The 24889-nt window shown below is 33.1% G+C and overlaps 2 protein-coding genes across 3 annotated transcripts in view; both read left to right on the top strand.

Moving 5' to 3' along the window:
• Window positions 1-24827, top strand: part of LOC145293798 (uncharacterized) — a 93923-nt gene extending 69096 nt beyond the window's left edge. Inside the window, exon 3 of one of the 2 annotated variants that reach the window (XM_080140367.1) lies at window positions 21842-24827. In XM_080140367.1, coding sequence (XP_079996493.1) covers window positions 21909-24065 — 2157 coding nt within the window. In that variant the 5' untranslated portion in view covers window positions 21842-21908 and the 3' untranslated portion in view covers window positions 24066-24827. Of the gene's footprint in view, window positions 1-6725; window positions 10712-21841 lie in introns of those variants that run through there. The other variant, XM_080140366.1, reaches the window with a different exon arrangement.
• Window positions 1-24889, top strand: part of LOC145293799 (uncharacterized) — a 73479-nt gene that overhangs the window by 13151 nt on the left and 35439 nt on the right. The gene's annotated exons all lie outside the window — the stretch shown is intronic.

Genomic DNA, 24889 nt, shown 5'->3' with positions numbered 1-24889 from the left:
GCAAGGTGTTTTCCGGTGTGCAATGGAGTCCTTCTTGGTCTTCTTCCTTTCAGACCATTTTCATGCAGAGTCCTTTGCAATGTTTGCCTTGATATTTTTATGCCAGAAGACTCCAGATTTTCTAAAATGTCCTTATTAGTGGTGGTTGGATTTGCATTAACACTTCTTACAATATTCCTGGTGGCTCTAGCAGACAGTTTCCTTTTCCTTCCTCTACCAATCAAGTTGTTTGTTGTGTGGTGGCTCTGGAATTTTTTGATGATGCTCTGTACTGTTGCTGTAGGGACCTCAAATTTCTTGGAAATTGACTTGTAACCTAAACCATCCTTATGTGAATTCACAATTTTAGTCCTAAGATCATTACTAAGCTCTTTTTTCTTCCTCATTCTAATAATTTTTATTCTTTTATTGGTTTTCAGTTGATATCATTTTAATTTCTGAAAAATGCAAAAAACGAAATGAAATTAATCAAAGGTTGTATAAAAGCATTCAAAATAAGAATCAAACAGAAAACAAACAGTCAGAAACTCGATTAATACTGAAAAAATAAGGGGGTATGATTATTTTTTAACATTGCAGATTTTATAAATAGCTGTATATTTCTTTTATTACAAGTATCCCGAGATTTTAAAATGACGAAAATGATCAGAAGAGGTTTATTAAGAATATGTATCAATATGGACGTAAACAATAAATTCTTACAAAAGTTACACCTAATAAACTCAATTTTCAAGGGGGGTATGAATAATATCGGGCACAAGTGTATATATATATATATTCACTTATATATATATATATATATATATATATATATATATATATATATATATATATATATATATATATATATATATATATATATAACCACAAAAGTGAGTACACCTCTAACATTTCTTCAAATATTTAAGTATATCTCTTCATGGAACAACACTGAAAAAATTATTTTTTGACACTGGTATGCTCTTCTACACTTCAATTACGACGTCATTGACCTGGCGGATATTTGAGTCTTTGTGCACCTTCACCTTCTACTTGAAGATGCCCAAAAGATATTCTATTGGGTTCAGGTCTTGAGACATGCGTGGCCAGTCCATCACCTTTACCTTAAGCCACTTTAGTAAAGCAGTGGTTGGCTTGGGTGTGTGTTTTGGATCATTGTCATGCTGGAACACTTCTCCGCGACCCAGTTTCTGAAGGGAGGCGATTTTGCTCAGCCGCAATATTTGACAGTACATGTTTGTTTCCCTCAATGAAATGTAATTCTCCAATACCTGCAGCACTCATGCAGCCCCAGACTATGACATTTCTACCACCATGCTTGACGGTAGGCATGCCACGCTTATCTTTGTACTCCTCAAATTGGTGTGTACGGCTGTCACCCAAAAGAAAGCCTCTTATGGGGGCAATACACAGGAAAGCCAAACAGTTTGCTGAAGACATTTCAACAAATCCCATAGATTACTGGAATCATGTCTTATAGTCGGATGAGACGAAATTTAATTTGTTTGGTTCTGATGGATTAAGTATGTGTGGCGGCGACCAGGTGTTCACATTACATTTGAACTTCTGTATGTCAGTACAGTTGGGAATTGTAATATTCCTAACGATTGAGTTGGAGCAAAGTCTTTTTTTAACATCAAAAGACGCATGACAGGTATAATAAGATTAGGCTTACTTATCTGGATCCAAATATTTTACTCTATCGAAGTTGATGATTTGACAATACAAATCGAATTCGTACTTTACTTTAATTAAATTAACGCCACATGAATCTACTAAGTCATATAATATTTGCTTGGAAATATCAATGTTAATTACATATTTTACTCAACAAATTATAATGAATATTTTTAACACCTTTACACTGTTGTTTATTATATTTGAAATTGATTCGCTTCTGCACTATATTCTAAACAAGCGGGACCCGTGCACGTTCGGCTAAAAAGAGAATGAATTACTACTCCTTTAAGGTGTTACGCGTGAGCATAAAAAAAAAAGTTTGAAAAAGTTTGTGCTAAAATTAAAAGATACATATAAAAACTTATCACCAACAACTAAACAATACCAGATACATAACACCCTCTATAAACTACCCAAACTCGAAGATTTTCCCCTAACACGTTTTATCTTATTTTATTTAGCACTAAATATATTGATTTGGAATTTTCCTTAAAGGTTTATCTACTCCTATCCCTCAACATATAATAAATATAAAAAATTGAAATAATTTAATTTAGGTTCTTAAAATAAAACACTATAAAACTTTTAGCAACGACTTTAAAATAATAGAGATTACAAAGAGTTCTCAACTGTAAGATCTTCGAGAAAACCTTTAAAAATAATCTCGATACGGGACTATAATAATAATAAAAATATTAATAGACAATAATGCACATAAATATTCATAGTAATTATGAGTAATAATAATAATAATAATAATAATAATAATAATAATAATAATAATAATAATAATAATAATAATAATAAAAAAAGAATATAAAATGATAACATATACACAGATGTAAAGGTAGATTAATGTTTTTTATAACACGTGATATATATATATATATATATATATATATATATATATAGGTAGATATTTATGTTATTGTAGATATCTAAGCATACTAAAAGCTATAATTACCAATATTTTACAATATTTTATTTTATAAGCTTTAATATTTTAACTTATTAAAATACAAATTAAAATAAAAATCAATAATTGATTTAGTTCAACCAGTAATATATAAAAAATCCATAACTTTAAGAAGACGATAAAATGCCTGTATGTCATACTTGTGTGTATTTCCGTGTACATATCTATCTATCTATCTATCTATCTATCTATCTATCTATCTATCTATCTCTTTCTCTCTCTCTCTCTCTCTCTCTCTATATATATATATATATATATATATATATATGTTTGTCTGCGCATATATAAGTTTATACTTTATCAATGTATGTATATGCTTGTCATATGGGCTGATATTTGTATATGTTTGCATGTGTATATAATGTTCGATTGTATGTGGGTAAACACATGTACGTGTATATACATGTTCATTCGACTTGCATTTATATATATATATATATATATGTAATTATGGAAAATTGGCATTTTAGGCTTATTAAGTTGTTAGTGATGGATTTAAACAAATGGGTTGCCTACTTTATGTGTGTACTGGGTATATTGTTCATACATATGCATATATACACATAGGAACATACATGGGATACTGGTCCAATATACATATATACATGCATATATATATATATATATATATATATATATATATATATATATATATATATATATATATATATGCATGTATATATGTACATTGGACCAGTATCCCATGTATGTTCCTATGTGTATATATGCATATGTATGAACAATATACCCAGTACACACATAAAGTAGGCAACCCATTTGTTTAAATCCATCACTAACAACTTAATAAGCCTAAAATGCCAATTTTCCATAATTACACCCAAATTACCTATATTACCAGAACACCGTTAATAAAATTTACACCCTAGGTCTAATCTTCATTTCTCTAATTCACCCTCTACAGTACTAATCATTATTCGTATTTTGCATATCGTTTTAAATAATTCAACTCTACCCATTCTTTAGCATATGTTTGTATTTATCTTCGACTAAAGAGTCCCAATAATATAATTTAAATTACATACTTCCTAAGATACATAAAATATTTAGAAAAAAAAAATGCTTTTAAAAGGACAAATTAAGTTCTTAAAGCATACACCATATAATTTTTGAAAGAAACTATTAAAATACAGAATTCAAAGGTATACCTAGGTGAATTTTTAAATTCTTTTGAAAATCGTCCCAAAATTACTTAGATTAACACCCTTTATATACCAAAACTTTATTAATAAGGCTAAATAAAAAAATAAAAAATAAATAAAAAATTGAAAAAAATGACGTCAAATTTTTATTGACAGACTAGTTGACCCAATTTACAGACTAGTTGACCCAATTTAATTTAACTTTTTCAATAGTTGAAACAACTTTAAATGACCTGAATTGAATGTTCCCTATCGCTCCGTCAGAACTATGACAACTGGGTTCACTCCGCTTCCATCCCCCCCTCCCCGCTACTGTTTTCACATACTCTCTCTCCATATTATTATATTACCCCCTCCTCCCTACTACTTTCTCTAACCTTAAACTACCCTTTCAAATAATCCTCCTTCTTTTAATCCCTCCCCCTTCTTTTAACTGCAACTTGATCTTCGGAATCAATTTACACCCATAAAATTTACACCCATAAAAACCTTAATTTTTGCCCATTGCCAGTCATGGCGAGTTCTCTTTCCTCAAAATTGAAAAGGTCTGGAACCTTTTTAATTTTTGTACCTTAATTTTTCTTGCCTGATGATATCTAATATGATTGAAACGTTCTGCGCAAGATATGACTGTATTTACACACGCACACACACACACACACACACACACACACACACACACACACACACACACACACACACACACACATATATATATATTTCCGATCGGAAAATAGACTTAAAGATTGATGCAAATTTCGTATTCATAATTTCGTATTATATTGGACCCAAAATATAGTAATGTGTTAAAAAATAAAAAATAAAATGACTCGTGCGCCACCACCGAGAATCGAAACCAATACGTTTAGCTTACGATTTACTTTTTTCTTTAACGTTAATACCTGAGCTATGAAGACATGATTGCCGCAAGGCTAAAAATTAAAACATGAGCCAATAGCTATTACGTTGCGTATGCATAATCGTAATGCCGTCGTTAAACCTTAATCTGGCAAATTCCATTTCTTTAATTTTCACAGTTTGCACCAATTTTCCCCGGCTGAAACACAAATATAAAGTTTTGTATGGGTTCGAATACCCAGTATATAAAGATTCATGTCTGTAGATCAAAAACTGACAGAGGAGTTTGGTAGACAATATTTTAAAACAAATATATATACGCATACATAAATATATATAGAAAGAGGTTTGTGTTTACTATAACCTTTTTACGCAGATATTAAGCAAGTATAAAGCATGTAGAATATCTGCATGGAAACCCTATACGCTAATTTGTCTTTATCCCCCCCCTTACGTCGATCTCTTTCTTCCTTTGATACGTAATCTCTTAACCCTTAATGTTTTCACCTCCTCCCATTTCTTATAGTAATGTAATGTAACCAGGCTTACTTTTTCGTCCTTCCGGTTCTTTCTTTTTTCTTCTTTCTTTTTCCTTTTCCTTTTCTTTTTCCTTGCCTCTTCCTTTACCTCTTTACCTTTTTTACTCTTTCCATTTAGGTCTTGACATTCTCTTTCCCCTTATCGCCTCCTATTTTAAGACTAAGATGTCACTTAATGTCACCCCTCCCATTAAAATTTTAGCGTTTTAATATTTTATATTTATGAATGAAAAAAAAAATCACTTCTTCCATTTTTGAACCAGCTGCCTTCGGTGTAAAATAAGCTTTTTTACGTCGCCTGACTTTTGGTTTCTTGCAAACCAATTTGTCCGAAATATTAGCATGCTCAGTGTAGTGACTATGTAATATTTTTCTATATAAATAAAATATTATATATATATATATATGTTTTTTCTCACTACTCTATATTAGGTTCAATATAATAATCTATACAGAATTGTCTGTATAACTGTATAATAATAAGTACGCAATTTGCATGAATTAAAATATCATATTTAAGCGTACCTTACGACTGGGAAACTCTTGGTAGCCGTTCTTCAGGATGTTAACTGGACAGTTTTAAATTCTTCAAGTGCAAGGACTACTACCAAGTGAGATTTTTACTTCTCCAAGAAAAAAATGATAAACAAAAGGAAATAGATTGAAAAGGACTCGTTCGAGCCGAAAGCATATTTCATGATAAAAAGATATCGTTTTGGCTTCCCATAAAAAATTTAAATAGCCAATTAACGATATTTCAAACGTGCCACCATATTCTTATTTACATTATCACGTGAGCCGCGTGTTGCACTTGAAGACTTTAAAACTGTCCAGTTAACATCCTGACGGACTACCAATAAGAGAGATTTTTACATCTCCACGAAAAGAAATGATAAACGAAAATGAAATCGCTTGAAAGGAGCTTGGTCGAACCGAAAGCATGCTTAATATCTTTACATGTTTATTTAAAGAAAAAAAATATCGTTTTGGCTATCTGTAAAATTTTTTTATATATCTATATCTATCTATCTATCTATCTATCTATCTATCTATATATATATATATATATATATATATATATATATATATATATTCCACTCATAAAACATTAGACGATCATTCTGAAGTTTGAAAACCAGTTCCAATGTATAAGACGTCAAAACATGTTTAATTTACTTTTATGCAATATGCAAGCTCTTTGTGAAAATCCCAATATCTTAAATTTTTGCGAGATGTGAACAAAAATTGTTATCATTTGATAAATTTCTTAAAATTTCAGATTATTTGGAATATTTTAAAGAGCCTTTAAGTAGCATGATATTAGAAAATTGAAATATTCCGGATTTGCATGTAATTTGATCCATAGTCACTAGACATGAATTAAGCAAGTGTCCTCTTATTACTTATCAAGGTCCCTTAAGCTAATACTTCAGGTTTTAGAGATATTCTAGAATCAAAAGCATATAATGGATTCTGATAAAAATTAATGCAGTTATTTATTTCTAATTTCAGTGCAGAATCCGGATTTGACTCAAGTAACTTTCCGGTTCTAATTTAATCGCGACAAAACGAAACACAAATGATTCGGCAAGATACAAATCAATGGTGGATAGAAATAGTTGTCGTCCTTTTAATTTCAACTGTATCTATTGCAAATTACACGGATTTATTTGTTCAAGATAATTCAACGATGTTCAGTAACCTTCCAGACTCCGAGCTGCCCAGACCAAGAATGCCGGACGTTGATTGCAGTAGCTACTGGTCTTGTTCCATCAACACTTATAGGTGGTGCTATTGTGACGACGTTTGTTTCTTATTTAATGATTGTTGTGAAGACAAAAGATTTTTACAGAATACCACAGCGAGTATAACGAGAGAAAATGATAAAAATCAAATAATCAATAATGAGAAAAAATTCGCTGTGGAGCAACAAATAAGCAAGCCATTTTCAAAGCAGTTGTATACGTGTCGTTATGACGACACAGTCGAGACCAACATTTACACAGTGGTTGGTTGTCCGGACGAGTATCCTGATAATTATGTCCGAAAGAATTGTGAACAACCAAATGAGGCGGACAAATTGATGCATGTGCCGGTGTCAGGCGTTTTTCCCAATCGAATAAGTCACCATGTCAAGTTTTACAATTTATATTGCGCCATTTGTCATGGAATTAAGGAGTACAGTTTCTGGCGTTTGATTTTGACGTGTATCGATGAACCTATTCCAGCGTATCCTGAAAAGCAAAAGATTGAAATTGATAATTCATTCTCCAATCTAAAAAATCATTGCAAGCCTTCTTTTGCCCTGCCTATAAAGACCAGCATGCGTAGTTGTCAACCTATTGTCGATGTGTGTCCTGCTAATACAAACGATTCCCAGAAATCTCTCTGTACAAAGGGTCCATTAGAACCGATTATATCAATTGCCACAAAATATAGAAATATAGAATGTGCCATCTGTAACAATGTTCACCGTATGGCAATGGGGTGTTTCTCCACTGTATCATATAGCGTAATTATCTCGGAGCTATACAATTTTTATAGGAAAGAAGAATTTACTATAAAAAAATGTGATAATGCATCAATACTAGATCCGTACACGGACACCTGCAGACGAATATACACTCCACGTTTTTGCAATGAGAGCAATATAACAATTGAAGATCCAACGGTTTTTTGTCCTGACTGTAAACTTATTCGTTTACATAAAAACGAATATATCAGTTTTGAAAATTATATTCGTTTAAATAAGACGAACCTAATAATTAATGAATCCCTTTTATATTATATAGACAATAAGGTTTATATTTGTTCAAAAGACTACGTTACGAAACCCGCTTCTACAGAAACTGATCGGTTGGATGAAATTGAACATTATATAACAGTGATTGGTTTATCACTGTCGATTTTGGCACTGTTTATAACATTCTGTGTCTATGCTGCTTTCCGCTCGCTTCGCAATGTTCCAGGTAAGATGTCAATGAATCTCGTGGCATCCATGTTTATCGCTAATTTGTTGTTTGCAATAAAACATCTCAGTGTCATCTGCATTGTGGTTGCCGTCTGTATGCATTATATTTATTTGGTATCGTTTTTCTGGATGAACGCACTTTCGTTTGATGCCTGGAATACCTTTTCGAAAAGCACGATTAGAGGACGAGGTAAACACCGTTATAAATATTATTTGATCTACTGTTGGATATCTCCTCTTCTTATTGTGTCCGTCAGCATTTTTGTACAGTTTACACCAGTTGACGTATTTCCTTCTTGGATGTCTCCAAAATATGGACCGCCTCTCTGTTGGATAACAAATAAATGGGGTCTTTTGATTTTCTTTGCAGTGCCGTTGTTTCTGCTCATTTTGTGTAACGTCGTATTTTACATACTCACCATACGCGCCATCTATCGGACAGAAAAGTTTTCCGATCGTATGTTGTCAAAAAAGAACAAAGGAATGTTTCTGATTTATTTGAAACTTTGTTTCATAATGGGAATCAATTGGATTTTCGCTCTCCTCCACACATTGACAGGGATTACAATTATACGTTTCATTTCTGTTTTTCTCAATTCATTTCAGGGATTTTTTGTTGGCTGTTCTTATCTCTTTTCAAAACAAATATGGCGTCAAGTGAAAAGTAAAACAATTCTCTCACGTCTATTTAAGAGATACACAGAAAGTGGTGGCACAGAAAGTAAGCAAACATCGGCTGTATTTCTCAGCAACTCAAAAAGTCATTCTTAAAAGACAGAGACCGTGAAATGTTTGCATGTCAACGTCTCGTTCTAATATTAAGATGAACACATATTCTTTTACCGAGGAGATGCAACCTTTAGCTTGACAGACCGACGAGTGGACAGAAGTTCTTATAAAGATACCTGCACGGCAATTCAAATAATGTTTATCTGAAATATGAAAGTTCTTGCTTTATATAAATGTTTTTTTTTTAGTTCATGTATAATATATGTTGCACATATATTTTTCTAGTTGTACTAAACTGCTGAAATTACTGGGGAGAAAAGATAAAAATGATTGATTTGTTCATGGCGAAAAAGAAATGCACTGTGTATAATTTAACATCGTAATTACATTATTTTTATATAGAAATGTGTAAAAGGTTAGTTTTTGTACTTCTGCTATTGTGTTTCTGATTAAAAAACTGCTTTGTAATAAAACTAGTAATGGCGCGAAAGTCATGTTGGAGCAATAAACATACACACGTACATGGTTGACGTTTGACCATTTTATTAATATATATATATTTATTTATTAACTGTACATGAGGTTTTTTGCTGACATTAATTTACACAAAGTAATTTTACTTGCTCATCATTACTTCCCTTTAATCTTCAAATATATACCAATAAAAATATATACCAATAAAAATATATACGGATAAAAAATATATACCGATAAAAAATATATATCAATAAAAACGCCTTTTTCTGTCTCCGATAAAAGATGTTAATATAGACAGAAAAGATGTTTACGTAACATTCATAGACACACATACATTTTTAAATTGCATAAAGTTTGCATATTTTCAAGAAAATAAATTTTATTGTTAGATAGTAATGTTTTTCATCAAGCGATAATAAATGTAATTTATTTACGTGTTTTAATAAATGTATTTTTACGTTTAACACGAATTTTACGAAATTTATTCTTAAAGTAATAATAAGTCAACAACTCACCAGAAGAGAAAGAAAAAAAATAATGAAAAAATATTAAAACAATATTGCCATACTTCTTATTTGTCTCTTTAGAATGGTTTCGTCAAATGATTATATCGTACATATAGTAGAAATACTGTTAACAAAGTAAAGGGATTACCACATGGAAACTTTGTCAATCTGAAAAAGAAACCATTTAATTTTGATTAGAAAAACTTGGTTTTATATTTGTTATATAAAAAAAGATGAAATGAATATATATTTACTTACATTTTGAATTAGAATGCAAGATGTCGACGATTATTCGATCTTCGTGCATAATAAAATCTCCATGTATCATTAAAAGCACCAAAATTTTCACCCTGTTGCATGTGATAAAAAGAAGAATTTAAGTATATGATAGAAGGAAACTATTTTAATAAGTATGAATATGATACAATTTATTTTACAAAATGATAGTTGAACTTTTATTGCAAACGAATGTATATGCATATTTGGTTGCCAAACAAGATAAGCAAGTCCTTATTAATATCACGTACGGGCTAAGATTTTCAGATTATTAGTGAAAAATATATCCATTGTAGTGATATTTAAAGCTGGAAATATATTTAGTGAAAAGAACATGATGCCAGGATAAAGAGAAAGAAAACGCCAGGCAGAATAAAATAAAACTTGTCAGATGCAATGTACTAGCGGTCTAATTTTGAGAATCCAACTGAATTAATTTTACATATTAGATTTCAACGTGTGCATCTAATTTGTTGCAAAGAAATTGTATTTGAATGTATTTATTATTGTAAATAAACATTATTTTAATATCTAACTTTTGCCATGTTACATAAATATATGTTTTTCTATCATTATACATAGATGTTTTTGTTGTGTTCAAGTCCAATCACTGTTTTGCAAAAATCAAGTATAAACCAAATATATTTATAATAAAAAGAGACAAGAGTGTAAGATCGCATACATTGTTGGGATTGGACACATGTTTTCGTCTCGCTTGTTATTAAGCATTTTTAATCAAGATGTAAATGTTGGGATTTAAAATTTTTTTTAAGTGGCTACTTTTAATTAGAGAACATACGTACAGAAATAAACTAAGTTGTGAGAGGAGCAGCGAGATATCTGTTTCATATTACAATTGTATTTCTGGATGTTTGTATGGTTGGGAAAGAAAGATACAGATAGAATATTCCAAAGTATAGTATCTGAAACTTTCAATGTAGAAAGCTCTCCGGTATCAGATAACTTCTACAGTGAAGACGTATGATTTTTTGTTTGTCAGGTTAGTCGAAGGTATTTACGTTGAGAGACACCAGTGGTACGAATCCTTCAGAGAACATTCAATTAAATTACTTGTAAAATAAGCGCAGGGATACACTATTGCGGCGATAGGACAGGGGGTGGGGCTGTTGCGACAGTTTAAGGTTAGAGACTCTTTTTTTCGATTCTGTCCAATAGAGAATGACTAGTTCTCGAATCACTGACTCATGTGTAGCAACAGTATTCCATGCATGGACGAATTGTGGTTTTATAGATATATAGAATACTGTCAGATATTAGAAATTTTTCTAGCACGGTATAGCGATCCCACTTTCTTTAAAGCAACCTTGATAATGTACTTTATTGTTTTTTCCAAGTCATGATACAATGTTGCGTTAGTATGGTCGCAAAAAATAAATAAAATAAATAAATCCAGGTCAGTTTTTCTTTTTTAACAAAAGTTTTTTTAACCAAAGATTTTTTTCTCCCGTTTCGACATCACTTTAAAAGTCTCTCGCTTCACCAACCTCATACTTGCCACAGCTGACCTATTCTCATCCTCGCCTTTACACGTCCATTTTCTTCAACGTCACACTTTGCTTCTTTCAACCACGTGGTGCATTTTTTCTCCTCTTTTTCTTTTTTCTTCCGGTGCTCACTTCCTAATTTGCATATCCGCATTTTCCGGCCAGTGCTGCTGCTAATCTCTTCGCAAGCAACCCGTCATTCGCTGCTAATGATATTTTCTCACAATCTCATACGAAGAGTATGTTATTTATATTCCAATAAAATATTTACAAAAAATTAATTAAAACTGTCTGATGTAATAAAAGAAAACAAGAAAATAAAGCTTAAAAATTCACACAATAAAACATAAACAATTAAATCCAAATGGAAATGTTTTAGTATATAATCTGCTGGAAATTTCCATTTTATATTTTTTCTCGTCAGAAATTCCTTTCCTCGTTTATTCTTTTTTCATTTGTAAAAATAAAGGAATTCTAAAGTATTCTACCAAATATATAAAGGTAATGTTTTAATACGCTGAAAGAAAGTGAACTGTTCAAATACTGAGAATTTTCTGGGAGGAGATTTTTACAAATTTAATCGAAGCAGTGTTGAAGTGTTTCAGCTTGGTTGTGCAAGAATAAAGTTTCAAATGTAAAAAAAAAAAAAAAAACATTATACAAAGTCATTCAAATCATTGCAAGACCAAATCAATGTTTGTACAGTCTTTGATTTTTGTTAGTTCCGAGTCTGTAAATTCATCAAATTGAAACGGGATATTTTTATTTTAGTAATAAAACCAGTTTATTGCTTCTTTACAATATTCATAACATATTTTTGTGATTATGTTAAATGGGTTTCAAGATAGATTTATACTTTTTTTATATTTTTTCTTGTGAGTTTTTTTTTCGAGCAGCTTTTTTCTTATTCTCTTACATCAACCCTCGATTTTCTCTCAATATCAGTCATAACATTCAAATCTCTTCCTTGTCCATTGATAGATTTTTACGCCAACTGCCAAATAGTTTTCTTTGGGTAAAAACCTCCTCTTTGAAACCCTTTGACTAAACTAGTTATCATAACATTGTTTCCTAGTCCTATGACGCATTTATCTCTTTATTGCTCAGTTACTTTCAACAAGATTATTTGAGAGAACACTAGTTAATCTACCCTTTATTTAATCCACAATCCGTTTTTGTCTCTTAACAGCTCAACCCCTGTTTGATGAGATTATTCAATTGCATCATATCTTTTTCTGAGTGCTCAGTCATTTTTGACGAGATTATTCGAGACAATTACGGTTGACACCTGACCCAACGGACCAGAGGCATCGTCCGTGCTCCCAACTTAACATATACAACAATTGTGGCATTTTCCCCTTTTTGTGTCACAATACTGTTTAACCTTATCATTAAGCATCGGCAGATCTATCTAATTGGAGCACGATTTATTCACTCACTACTCTCTAATTTCTGCTATCTTCGAAGCCTCTTTGTTAGTAAACCGACCCACCAAAGTCCAGTCACTAACTTCCGATGGCTAGGTTACGTGCATACTCTGGAAATTTGATCCGTAGTTCGAATTCTGTCGACAACTTTCGGACTGTCTACAGAGAAAAACGTCGCTATTTACATCCACCCTCTATAACAAGAACTGTGAGCACCCCCAAATGTAGTAGGCGCTTATCTTTCTTACATAGTGGCAATGCAAGCTGCTGCGCTTTATCGTCATAATAAATTTCAGTTACAAAGAATAATTTCCTTCAAGTGTCTTACCTGATTGTCACGCAATCTTGCATTTATTTCAAAATTAAAACTACTTAACATTTTAATATTTCAGTGTTCCGTATTTATCTGAACCCATGTAGCAAAATACTGACAATCAAAAGCACCAGGTGAAAAACCTCGTAAATAAAACAAAATTATTTATAGATTGTTGAGCATAGCTCCTGCTAAAAATTAGCGTGTTTTTCTTTTTCAGTTTCATATTAAAAAATAGTAACAAAAAATACAATATGTTCATATTTCATAATCATTTTTCACAATGACAGGATTAATAGTCAATTTTGAACGACTCATAAGCTTAGAACAAAATTACTACTCTTTATAGAAATAAAGTCAGACTTATTTTTATTTTTAGTACTTACTTTTTTCTTTCTTTGTTATTTAGTACTTACATAGTAACTATATTTACTTTTTCACGCGTTAGAATTGTTCAAACATTTATTCCGGTTTTGCAAAACATCCAGCCAAGTTTTTTCCTCAAATTTTAAACTTTTAGAAATCCATAACAATAAAACTGCAGATACTACTTAAACAGTCCAAACACAAACTTATAAACATGTTCAAGTCAAATGGTTTATTCCAAATGCCTCTCTAAAACAAACAAGTCCGTGCATATGCCTTTCTAAGCCCTTACGGCAAAATGAGAGATATCCAGTCACATCAATCCTATTGGAAGGTATTGAGGAGTGTAGGTTAGTTCACTTAGTGCTAAGATATCCAGGGAGTTTACGAGGAGAAATTTTACTTCATCCAATCTTAAGCTCTCATATATTTGAATATGCAGTACTCAGAGAAGAAACGAATTGATCGTGTTTAGGTAGGTGTTTGGTTTTAATTTTAATTTTTTGCTTTCGTTTCATATAATTGTTTCTGTTTTAGTGTAGAATGAGCAGGACAAATTTCGTGTTTGCTTGATGCCAGAATGTTCACAAGTAAACCATTAGTTCAGTCTTTATAAAGCTATGGCATCAGATTAGTGCACCAGAGATAAGTGCACTATCCCTTTTCATGTACAGCATGACGCTATAATTATCTCAATATTATACAGCTGATAATAGAGCAGCAGCTCTCAGCTCTGTCTACGAGTAACGTTTAACAAGTAAAGCTCCTGATCCACCTCATAGTAGCAGAACAACTAAACTTGGCACAGTTATTAGTATTAGTATGCATAGGAATTACGTAAATTTGCGTATTTCTCCTATCATCTATTGCAGCTCTGTAAATCGTTTTTGTAGAACACCTCAGGTTTGTCCTTCTACCGCAACTTGACTTTGGAAATCAAGGCCGCATCAGCTGGGAAACGCGTTTTTTGCAAAAAGAACTTCATAGCCGGAGAGAGATGGAAGCCAGAGGGTGCAAAGTCAGGAGAGTATGAGGGATAGATAAGAACTTCACAGCCACACGCCAGTGATTCTAATTGAGCGACATTCGCGTTATAGACCGAAGCGTTTTCTTGCAGGAGGATGATACCTTTGATGATCTATTTCGCTTCTTGTTTTTTATAAGTTCTCTTTATTTCCTCAAAAGTGTGGCATAATAGGTCTCTATAATTTTGGTACATTTGCCAGGAAATCTGTCATCACTACTTTGTCCTGGACTGTGAACATGATCATCTCAGCATATTGTTGCACGCTTTCTTTCTTTGGGGACGTTTAGCCCAAGTACTTTCTCTGAATTGACCCTGCTTTTGTCTCTAGATCATAATAATAGACCCAAGTTCAATTCTGTATAATCAGTGTTTTGAAAAAGTTTGACTCATATTCTTGGCACCTCCAAATTCAACGTTGAGCATTCAACACGTTTTCGCTTCAGGAAAGATTTCAATAACCTAGGAATTCATCTGTTTAACGAATAGTCACGCATTGATCTTGAAAATGGCAATCTCAACATGACTGAGATATACAACATCAATGGCAGAAGGTGAGTGACCATGCCTGGGAACTGTTCTAACAGATTTCAGGCCATGTTTGAAGACACGATGCTAGCGTTTTACAAGGTCATATGATAGGACATCATTACCCTACGTTTCTTTTTCATTTTATCAAAAGTCTCCTGTTGTGCGCATCTTTTCAAATACAAAAATCGAATTAATGTGTGACATTCAACAGCACATTCAAAATTTCAACTAGATCAGACACCTGGAAGTAGGTCAAGGCTATTACATATTAAACGCCTCTCGTAAGTGTTAAGGTTTTCGTACTGGCAGTTGAAAACAGCAGTCAGAAAAACTGTCAAATCTGTACCATCAACCTGCCATGCAAGTCTAGTCATGTGACGATAAGTCGCTAGCAACATTGCCAATTGGTCCAGTTTGAGAGAAAGAGAGATGGTGGAGTAACGTTTATTATCATAACCAGGAAACAAGGCCAAGCACGAGGGAGTCTCTGTGATAGTATCACTGCGCTTTATTAATAGACAAAGAAAGCGTGCAAAACCCGAGCTTCTTAAGCAATTTTAAATTTTCAAACTGGATAATTTGTTCGAGTCTTCAACTGTAGGCAGGTTGATTAGGTCTATGAAGGCTTCGGGAGGTTTGGTACAGGTTTTACATCAGTTTTCCTTTTTCTAGATGGATGAGCTGACAAGATCTATTAGTGCATTTCACTATGACTATTTGAAAAAAAAATGTGGGGCACGCGAGAAAGAAGTTAATTGAGAAGGAAAAAGATGGAAAAAAAACGAAGAAAACGAAACATTAATGATTACCACAAAGAGTAAAATTTTCGAAACAGGAGTTTTTTTTTTTAATGCAGTGGCGATTTATATTATTTTAATTGGAATTCATTCAGACGTTGACTCTCTACGGTTCCAGGCGAGAATTGTCTGAAGATAGCGGTTTCAATCCTACCCAAAGCCGGCCAGAGGCTTACTTGGCCAAAGGCGTGGTGAGACGACAACAACTACTGAAGGCAGTAATTGCAGTGAATGAAGTCAGGAGATTCAGAATTCCTATCCGTCGCGCTGACCAGAGGGATCGTTGGCCGAAACGTCGTGAAACTAATAAAAGATGAGGATGAGTCAGCAATAAATAAAATTAATCAGTGGTGATTTGTATTGCATTGTTTGCGTTTTTGCCAGATGCTCGCTAAATAAATGTGAGTAAAGCTAACATTACATGGTAGAGAGAGAAGGGTTATAGCACTCTCTGTCCATTTGCGGCATGATAAAGAGAGAATTCAGTTTTGAGCAGGGTGCAGTTTGTAAACTCCAAATTAAAGGTAAAAGTATTTTTGTGTATGACAAGTGCGTTAATGTGATTATGTCCGTAAATGCAGGATTTTATTTTCTCTGCATTTCGCTGATATAAAATATCGAACACGAGGTTCACCTTGTAAATGCCAGGAAAAGTCTATTTAGAAGGAGTGGGCCGGGGTTTGGTGTTGAGAACTGAAGGAAGTGAGGAGATAAAGAGTATGTCATTAACATATCTAGAGTAAAGTTTTTTGTCGACTATTGTTTTTTTTTTACTCTCATTTTTTTTCCGTTATCGTTTTAATTGTAATAACAATATGAACTATTGAATTTGCTTTTAAATACAACGTTTGAAATACAAATCACGGCTTACATCTTTTGTTATGATAGCGAGTGTCACTTTTGTTGCTTTGTTTTCTTCCTTCTTTTCCTCTTACTGCTAATTCCTTCTGATTGATGACATATCAGCCCGTTAACTGAACCCATTGCATTTTACAGCTATAGAAATTTTCTATATTCCTATATTATACTTGTAATGTTGCGTGGCTGAATGTCCGTTTGAGACCACGGCCCCGTCACTCGTTGGAGAGTGGCAACCGAGAAAGAACTTGCACAAACTATATATATAATTTCATAGAATAGGAATATAGAGAGAAAATTCTCTTAAATATTTCATAAGATAGACATCCACAATTTTCTTGGAAATTCATTTTTGCAAATTCATTCTGACCATTAATTACAAATTCATCAAATCGAAGCCATCGAAGGTTGTTTTTAAGGATCGACTCTCGACTGGACAATATCATCAATCAGCAGTTTCATTTAAACAATCACAGGTAAGATAATATTCACCTCCAAATTCCGCGCGTAATATAAAAACAAAACGCAGCTTTATTTCTTTTTCTTTGATTTTCTTACACAGTACTGCACGTAAGAATAGCGGACCTAAGAAAAATTTGCACTGATCCTTGCGGTCGAGAGCATAGAGGTAGATACAAAAAATATATTCCTGATCTACGTAGAAGGACAGCATATCTCTATAAATATCCTATACGTCACCATTGGCATAGAGTATTGTTGTCATATCTGCACCAACTACTAGCCTCTACTACTAACTTCCCGACATAACTCTCGACTTAGGATGCCCTGTAAGTATGGTCTATAATTTACAGTAACATCACACATCTAAGCAGTCCCATTTAATCAATCAAAGCAAGGGCAAACCAATATAAAATGCCTGCAGATATTTTACGAAAGCAAATTCGTAGGATGAGAATCGAAATAGAAATGTATGGTCCACATCTTATTTGTTAAACAACTCTTTCACTCGGAACGTTCATTGGACACTCTGAATCATTAAGCATTTATTATTTATTTCTGGTTGTCTTAACAAGTTGTTGCTAAAATTTAATTATTTTCTATGGATCGACCTAAACGCTTTTTTTCATATCGCATTTCCTTCCACCCATTCCACTCATTGTTAATGTTATATAGGGGTTTCATTATTATTATTATTATTATTATTATTATTATTATTATTATTATTATTATTATTATTATTGTTGTTGTTGTTATTGTTCGTTGTTAGGAAGTCTTATTAAAAGTGAGTCTTAGAGAGTCTTATTAAGAGAGATGTTGCGTTCTGTGTTCGTGTTATGAAGAGATTCATATATATAAAATGTTCATACTTAGAAGTGTAGTAGAAGCTCTTAGAGTGAGGAGACAGTGTTGAGACAGTCTTAGTGTTCACATTGTAGATATGAGATGTAGAGACATTGTGTATGTGAAGACATTTTAAAATACAGGATATATAAGACATATAATGACAATTTCACGTTACCTTTTGGTAGAATTACAACACAAAGACGACGTTTATAAAAACACATGATTATATGTTTATTTCCATGGACCGGTCGGTGGTTTTCTTAGTCAGGAATTCAAAGTTTTACATTCTATGTTTCAAAGGTGACCATCTCGCTTCCAGACGTTCGATTGTCCATCTCTGGACTCCAGACTGTCGTCTGTCGTCCTCAGACTCTCTCTGCTTAACTCTAAAGTTTCTAACTATATCGAGAACTTCCCATTTTCCATGACGTCATACCCATGTTAAAAAATGTGTCTTCTTTCACATGTTCTGAAAATGCGTGTCCAAAACATTTTCCTTTGTTTATATTTCCAGTAACCTATATTTCCAATATGTTAAAAACATGTTCATTAAATTATCCTACAGTTGCATTCCTCAATTCAATTTCATAACAGAATTGGCAAATGCACATTCCTTTTCTTAAAACTATTTTATCTCTAAGCTAAACAATGGTTTGTTTTTACATTCCATTTTCTAATTCTCTCTCGTAATCTATTTCTAAACCTAAATTACGAGGTTCGAATTTCGTCTATTCTATTTCATATTTACATTTAACTAATTCCCTATTTTTATACTTACATGAAAAGGGGACAGCCCTTATCATGTAACATTAAAACGTGTCTATACTAGTGTTATTTATAACATTATTGAGTATTTATTTTAACAAAAATAAATTAAATTATTAAAAGATGGTAAATGTATTTATTAAAATATTAGTTTTAAAGATAAATATAAATATCAAATTTCGAATAAATATCAAATGCAAGAAGAAATGCTAAAAGACTGTATTTTACATTCTTAAATTTCAATTAAATCTACCAATTCTTCTTTCATCTAAACTTAAGTATTCTAAACTATTTTCATAATGGTCAATGTATATATATTACTCTAATTCTCATATTCTCGATTCCGGTGCCCATCAATAATTAAAATATTATACATGATGTCTTATTTAATTCTCACGTTATCTTTTAAAATAACTTTGAAAAAATGTATAATCTATCTATATATATAAAAAAGTGAAAGTGTCTGTCTGTCTGTCTGTCTGTGTACATTTCCCTACACAATATCTCTGTCAATTTTCAGTCTACAGACTCAAAATTAAATATACAGAATACTGAGATTTGGGAAAATCTTTTTGGAATCGGTTCCTGGCCAGAAACTTGGCTGTTAAGGGGCCAAAGTTCAACAATTTGACCTTTGAGAATTCTACAAAACTCCTCCGACAATTTTGGGTCTAAACACTTGAAATTTTAGATATAGGTTCCTTTGACATGGATCTAACTTAATAAATTAATTTGAGCTAAAAACAATAAATGTTAAGGGGTCATAATAGGGGTTAATCGGTTTGGGGCGAAAATTTGAGCTATCAATATATAAATGTATGTATATATGTATGTATGTTTGCATGTCTGCCTAAAAATTTAGACAGAGGCGGGGGATTTTCACAAGATTAGTATTGTTTTAAAACTCGGCCTGTCAGGCGACAAATATCAAAATATTGGCTAAAAACATGAATTTCTTCACCTTGAACTGGGCACTTTTCTACAGGGAGGGGTCGTTTTTTTCGCCGATATTTTCGAAAGTCATCCCCTCTTTTCGATTGTCTAGCCTTAATTGAAACTTACGTCACTCCCGGTGTGGCGGTGGTTGTAACAGCAAAGACGTCATGTTTTTTTTCTTCTTCTTTTCCCCGCTCTGCGGTACGGGATCGAGCCTGCCTTCCTATTACCACTTTTTTTGTGCTCAATATACACCCTCAAACACCCGGGCAATGCCGGGCTCCCAAGCTAGTAATTTAATAAATTAATTTATTGTTACTTGGTTCAATTCACAAAACATAATTTTAAAAGAATTTTAAATTAATATATGATTAATAAAGCATTAATTTGTATTCATATTTTTCTAAATCAAGAACGTACACCTTTTAATTGTGATTTCAATTTTCGTGAATGTTCCTAATATGATCTATTATGAGATCTATTTGCAAAATATTTTGAGATGGCGAGAAAAAATCGGATGTATATTTTCAATAGAAATATCGAACTTATATTTTATACTGATATGAATTATTGACTTTACTTTTAAGTAAAACGTTTGAAATACAAAACACGGCATACCAATACAAAATACAAATATCCATTACAGCACTTTTCTGTACACGCTATATTGTGTTTTGTATTTCGGTATTTCATTGTTATTTCTAACAATGATCACAACTTTCAAAAATACCTATGCAACAATTACACGTTGTTGAATGATTAGCCACAATCAAAGCAAGAGTATATATTAATAAAGAACGTTAACAATTACAAGAAACCTTCTCTACCACCAATAGCAATGGCCAATGAATCTTTATCTGAAAGTACATCTTTTAGGCTACTCGGCCTAACGTTCACAGGAAACATGAGTTGGAACAATTACATTGAGAGTATTGCCAGGACCACTGCGAAGATGGTAGGTTCTCTCTACCGCACTAGAAAGCTAATAACGCCCGAAAGTATCCTGTACCTCTATAAGGTCATCATTCACTCATGTATGGAGTATTGTTGTCATATTTTGGTTGGTGCATCTGCCACTAGTCTATCGCTCCTAGACAAGGTTCAAAAGAGAGTCGCCAATCTGATAGGTCTTGAACTTTCATCTAAGCTTCAGCCTCTGTCCCATCGACAAAATGTTGCATCCTTCTCCCTGTTATACAAGTACTTTAACGGTGAATGCTCTAACGAACTGCAAGCACTTGTACCCCCTTGACGTAAATGCCCCCGACCAACCCGACAAGCAGCTAAATCCCACCCCTTCACAGTAGAGATCCCTAGATGTAAGAGAGCCTTCTACTCCAGTAGCTTCTTCCCTAGAACCGCTAGACTTTTGAATTCCTTTCCGGGTCCCTGCTTCCCCAACTGTACTGACATACAGAAGTTCAAGTGTAACGTGAACCGACATCTAGCTGCCCAACTCCCTACATAGTACCCCTGATGCTTATGTCCCTGATAGTAGCCCCCTACATCAAAGTGGTTATGTGCCTTGTTTGGGGTAAAAATGTAATAAAAAAAAACACGTTTAATGATGGACTTATGCGCCGAGGCAAATTTTCTCCATATATTTTTTACTTGAAACCCCCAATGTACGAGCGAATGAAATGATATACTTAAATTAATAGTCAGGTTTCTAATATGATAATCAGACATGCTTAACACACTTGTTAAATGATTCTGCTGAATGCAATCTTCATTTATAGCAAACAATAACGTAAAGTTTTAAACGGGAACCCTTTATTAAGTCTTATATAAATATTGTTTATTTATTTGTAACTAAATGCGGTTATTTATTTCTAATTTCAGTGAAGAAGCTGGATTTGACTCAAGCAACTTTCCTACTTAAAATTATTCTGGACAAGACGATACAGAAATGATTCCAAAAAATATAAATCAATGGTGGAGACGTGCAATTTTGCTCTTTTTAATTTCAAATGAATTTTTTGCAAAGAATACGAAAGTTCAAGGTAATTTGACGAGGGTCATTAATCTTACAGACTTTGATTCGCTTACAACACAAAGGCTAAAAGTCAGTTGCAGAGGCTTCTGGTCTTGTGCCATTAACAACAATAAGTGGTGCTATTGCGACGACGTTTGTTTCTTATTTAACGATTGTTGTGAAGACAAAAGATTTTTGCAGAATACGACAACAAATTTAATTGCAAAAAATACCCGTGATAAAAATCAAATAATCAATAAGGAGGAAAGAATCGCCGCGGAGCAACAAATAAGCAAGCCATTTCCAAAGCATTTGTACACGTGTGGTTATGACCAAACTGCGAATGACAATATTTACACAGTGGTTGGTTGTCCGGACGAGTATTCTGAAAATTATATTCGAAAGAATTGTGAACAACCAAATGAGACGGACAAATTGATGCATGTGCCGGTGTCAGGCGTTTTTCCCAATCGAATAAGTCACTCTATCAAGTTTTACAATTTATATTGCGCCATTTGTCATGGAATTAAGGAGTACAGTTTCTGGCGTTTGATTTTGACGTGTATCGATGAACCTATTCCAGCGTATCCTGAAAAGCAAAAGATTGAAATTGATAATTCGTTCTCCAATCTAAAGAATCATTGCAAGCCTTCTTTTGGCCTGCCTATAAACGGCACTCTACGTTATTGTCAACCTATTGTTGATACATGTCCTGCTAACACAAGCGATTCCCAGATATCTTTATGTACGCAGGGTCCATTAGAACCGATTATATCAATCGCTACAAAATATAGAAATATAGACTGTGCAATTTGTAACAATGTTCACCCCAAGTCAATGAGCTGCTTTGAGATTACACTAGAGCGTGGAATCTCGATGCTTTACAATTTTAATACGATGAAGTTCACAATAAAAAAATGTGATAATGCATCAATACTAGATCCGTACACGGACACCTGCAGACGGATATACACTCCACGTTTTTGCAATGAGAGCAATATAACAATTGAAGATCCAACGGTTTCTTGTCCTGACTGTAAACTTATTCGTTTACATAAAAACGAATATATCAGTTTTGAAAATTATATTCGTTTAAATAAGACGAACCTAATAATTAATGAATCCCTTTTATATTATATAGACAATAAGGTTTATATTTGTTCAAAAGACTACATTACGAAAAATGCTTCTACAGAAACTGATCAGTTGGATGAAATTGAACATTATATAACAGTGATTGGTTTATCACTGTCGATTTTGGCACTGTTTATAACATTCTGTGTCTATGCTGCTTTCCGTTCTCTTCGCAATGTTCCAGGTAAGATGTCAATGAATCTCGTGGCATCCATGTTTATCGCTAATTTGTTGTTTGCAATAAAACATCTCAATGTCATCTGCATTGTGGTTGCCGTCTGTATGCATTATATTTATTTGGTATCGTTTTTCTGGATGAACGCACTTTCGTTTGATGCCTGGAATACCTTTTCGAAAAGCACGATTAGAGGACGAGGCAAACACTGCTATAAATATTATGTGATCTACTGTTGGATATCTCCTCTTCTTATTGTGTCCGTCAGCATTTTTGTACAGTTTACACCAGTTGACGTATTTCCTTCTTGGGTGTCTCCAAAATATGGACCGCCTCTCTGTTGGATAACAAATAAATGGGGTCTTTTGATTTTTTTTGCAGTGCCGTTGTTTCTGCTCATTTTGTGTAACGTCGTGTTTTACATACTCACCATACGCGCCATCTATCGGACAGAAAAGTTTTCCGATCGTATGTTGTCAAAAAAGAACAAAGGAATGTTTCTGATTTATTTGAAACTTTGTTTCATAATGGGAATCAATTGGATTTTCGCTCTCCTCCACACATTGACAGGGATTACAATTATACGTTTCATTTCTGTTTTTCTCAATTCATTTCAGGGATTTTTTGTTGCCTGTTCTTATCTCTTTTCAAAACAAATATGGCGTCAAGTGAAAAGTAAAACAATTCTCTCACGTCTATTTAAGAGATACACAGAAAGTGGTGGCACAGAAAGTAAGCAAACATCGGCTGTATTTCTCAGCAACTCTAAAAGTCATTCTTAAAAGACAGAGACCGTGAAATGTTTGCATGTCAACGTCTCGTTCTAATATTAAGACGAACACATATTCTTTTACCGAGGAGATGTAACCTTTAGCTTGACAGACCGACGAGTGGACAGAAGTTCTTATAAAGATACCTACGCGACATTTTAATTTTAATATATACTATTTTGATTGCAGAATTTCCCCTTTCGACGAAAATACCGTAGCTTTTCAATGAAAGATGCTACATACACATTCAATATAGATACCCTGATAGCCACTATATTATGTAGCTATAGACCACCATTTCTACCACATTCACTCGTGATAATAAAATGCTACATTATATCCGATGAGCAACACCATCACAATCCCCACATCTGTAGAGGAAGGAAGTCCTATTTTTCTTTCTCAATATTCAGTGCTATCACTGCTACCAGTTGACGCCGAAACAAATTCTATATTTTCCTACGCTATTTTACTTGCACCGCCATTACTTGGTTATTACATACATACACATACATACAATTTCCATTTTCCGAGTCGCAAATAATAATGTCTCCTTGGCCTCATTCTAACCATTCTTATATTCAGAATTGACGGTATTATCATCATAAACGCTAAACTCTCATTCAAATATGACGTCGAAATGATACCTATTTTTTCCATACAAGTATATTGTTGTGTTCCCTTTTCCTGAGGAACACACAGACTCGAGCAAACAAGAGAGAGAGAGAGAGAGAGAGAGAGAGAGAGAGAGAGAGAGAGAGAGAGAGAAAGAGAGAAAAAGAGAGAAAGAGAAAAAGAGATAGGAAAAAGAAACTGTCATGATTTCTTTTTATGCC

This window comes from Euprymna scolopes, chromosome 15 (genome assembly GCF_053919585.1).
Source record: "Euprymna scolopes isolate OS-2025 chromosome 15, ASM5391958v1, whole genome shotgun sequence".
Lineage (NCBI taxonomy): Eukaryota > Metazoa > Mollusca > Cephalopoda > Sepiida > Sepiolidae > Euprymna > Euprymna scolopes.
This window is presented reverse-complemented; position numbering and strand designations above follow the sequence as displayed.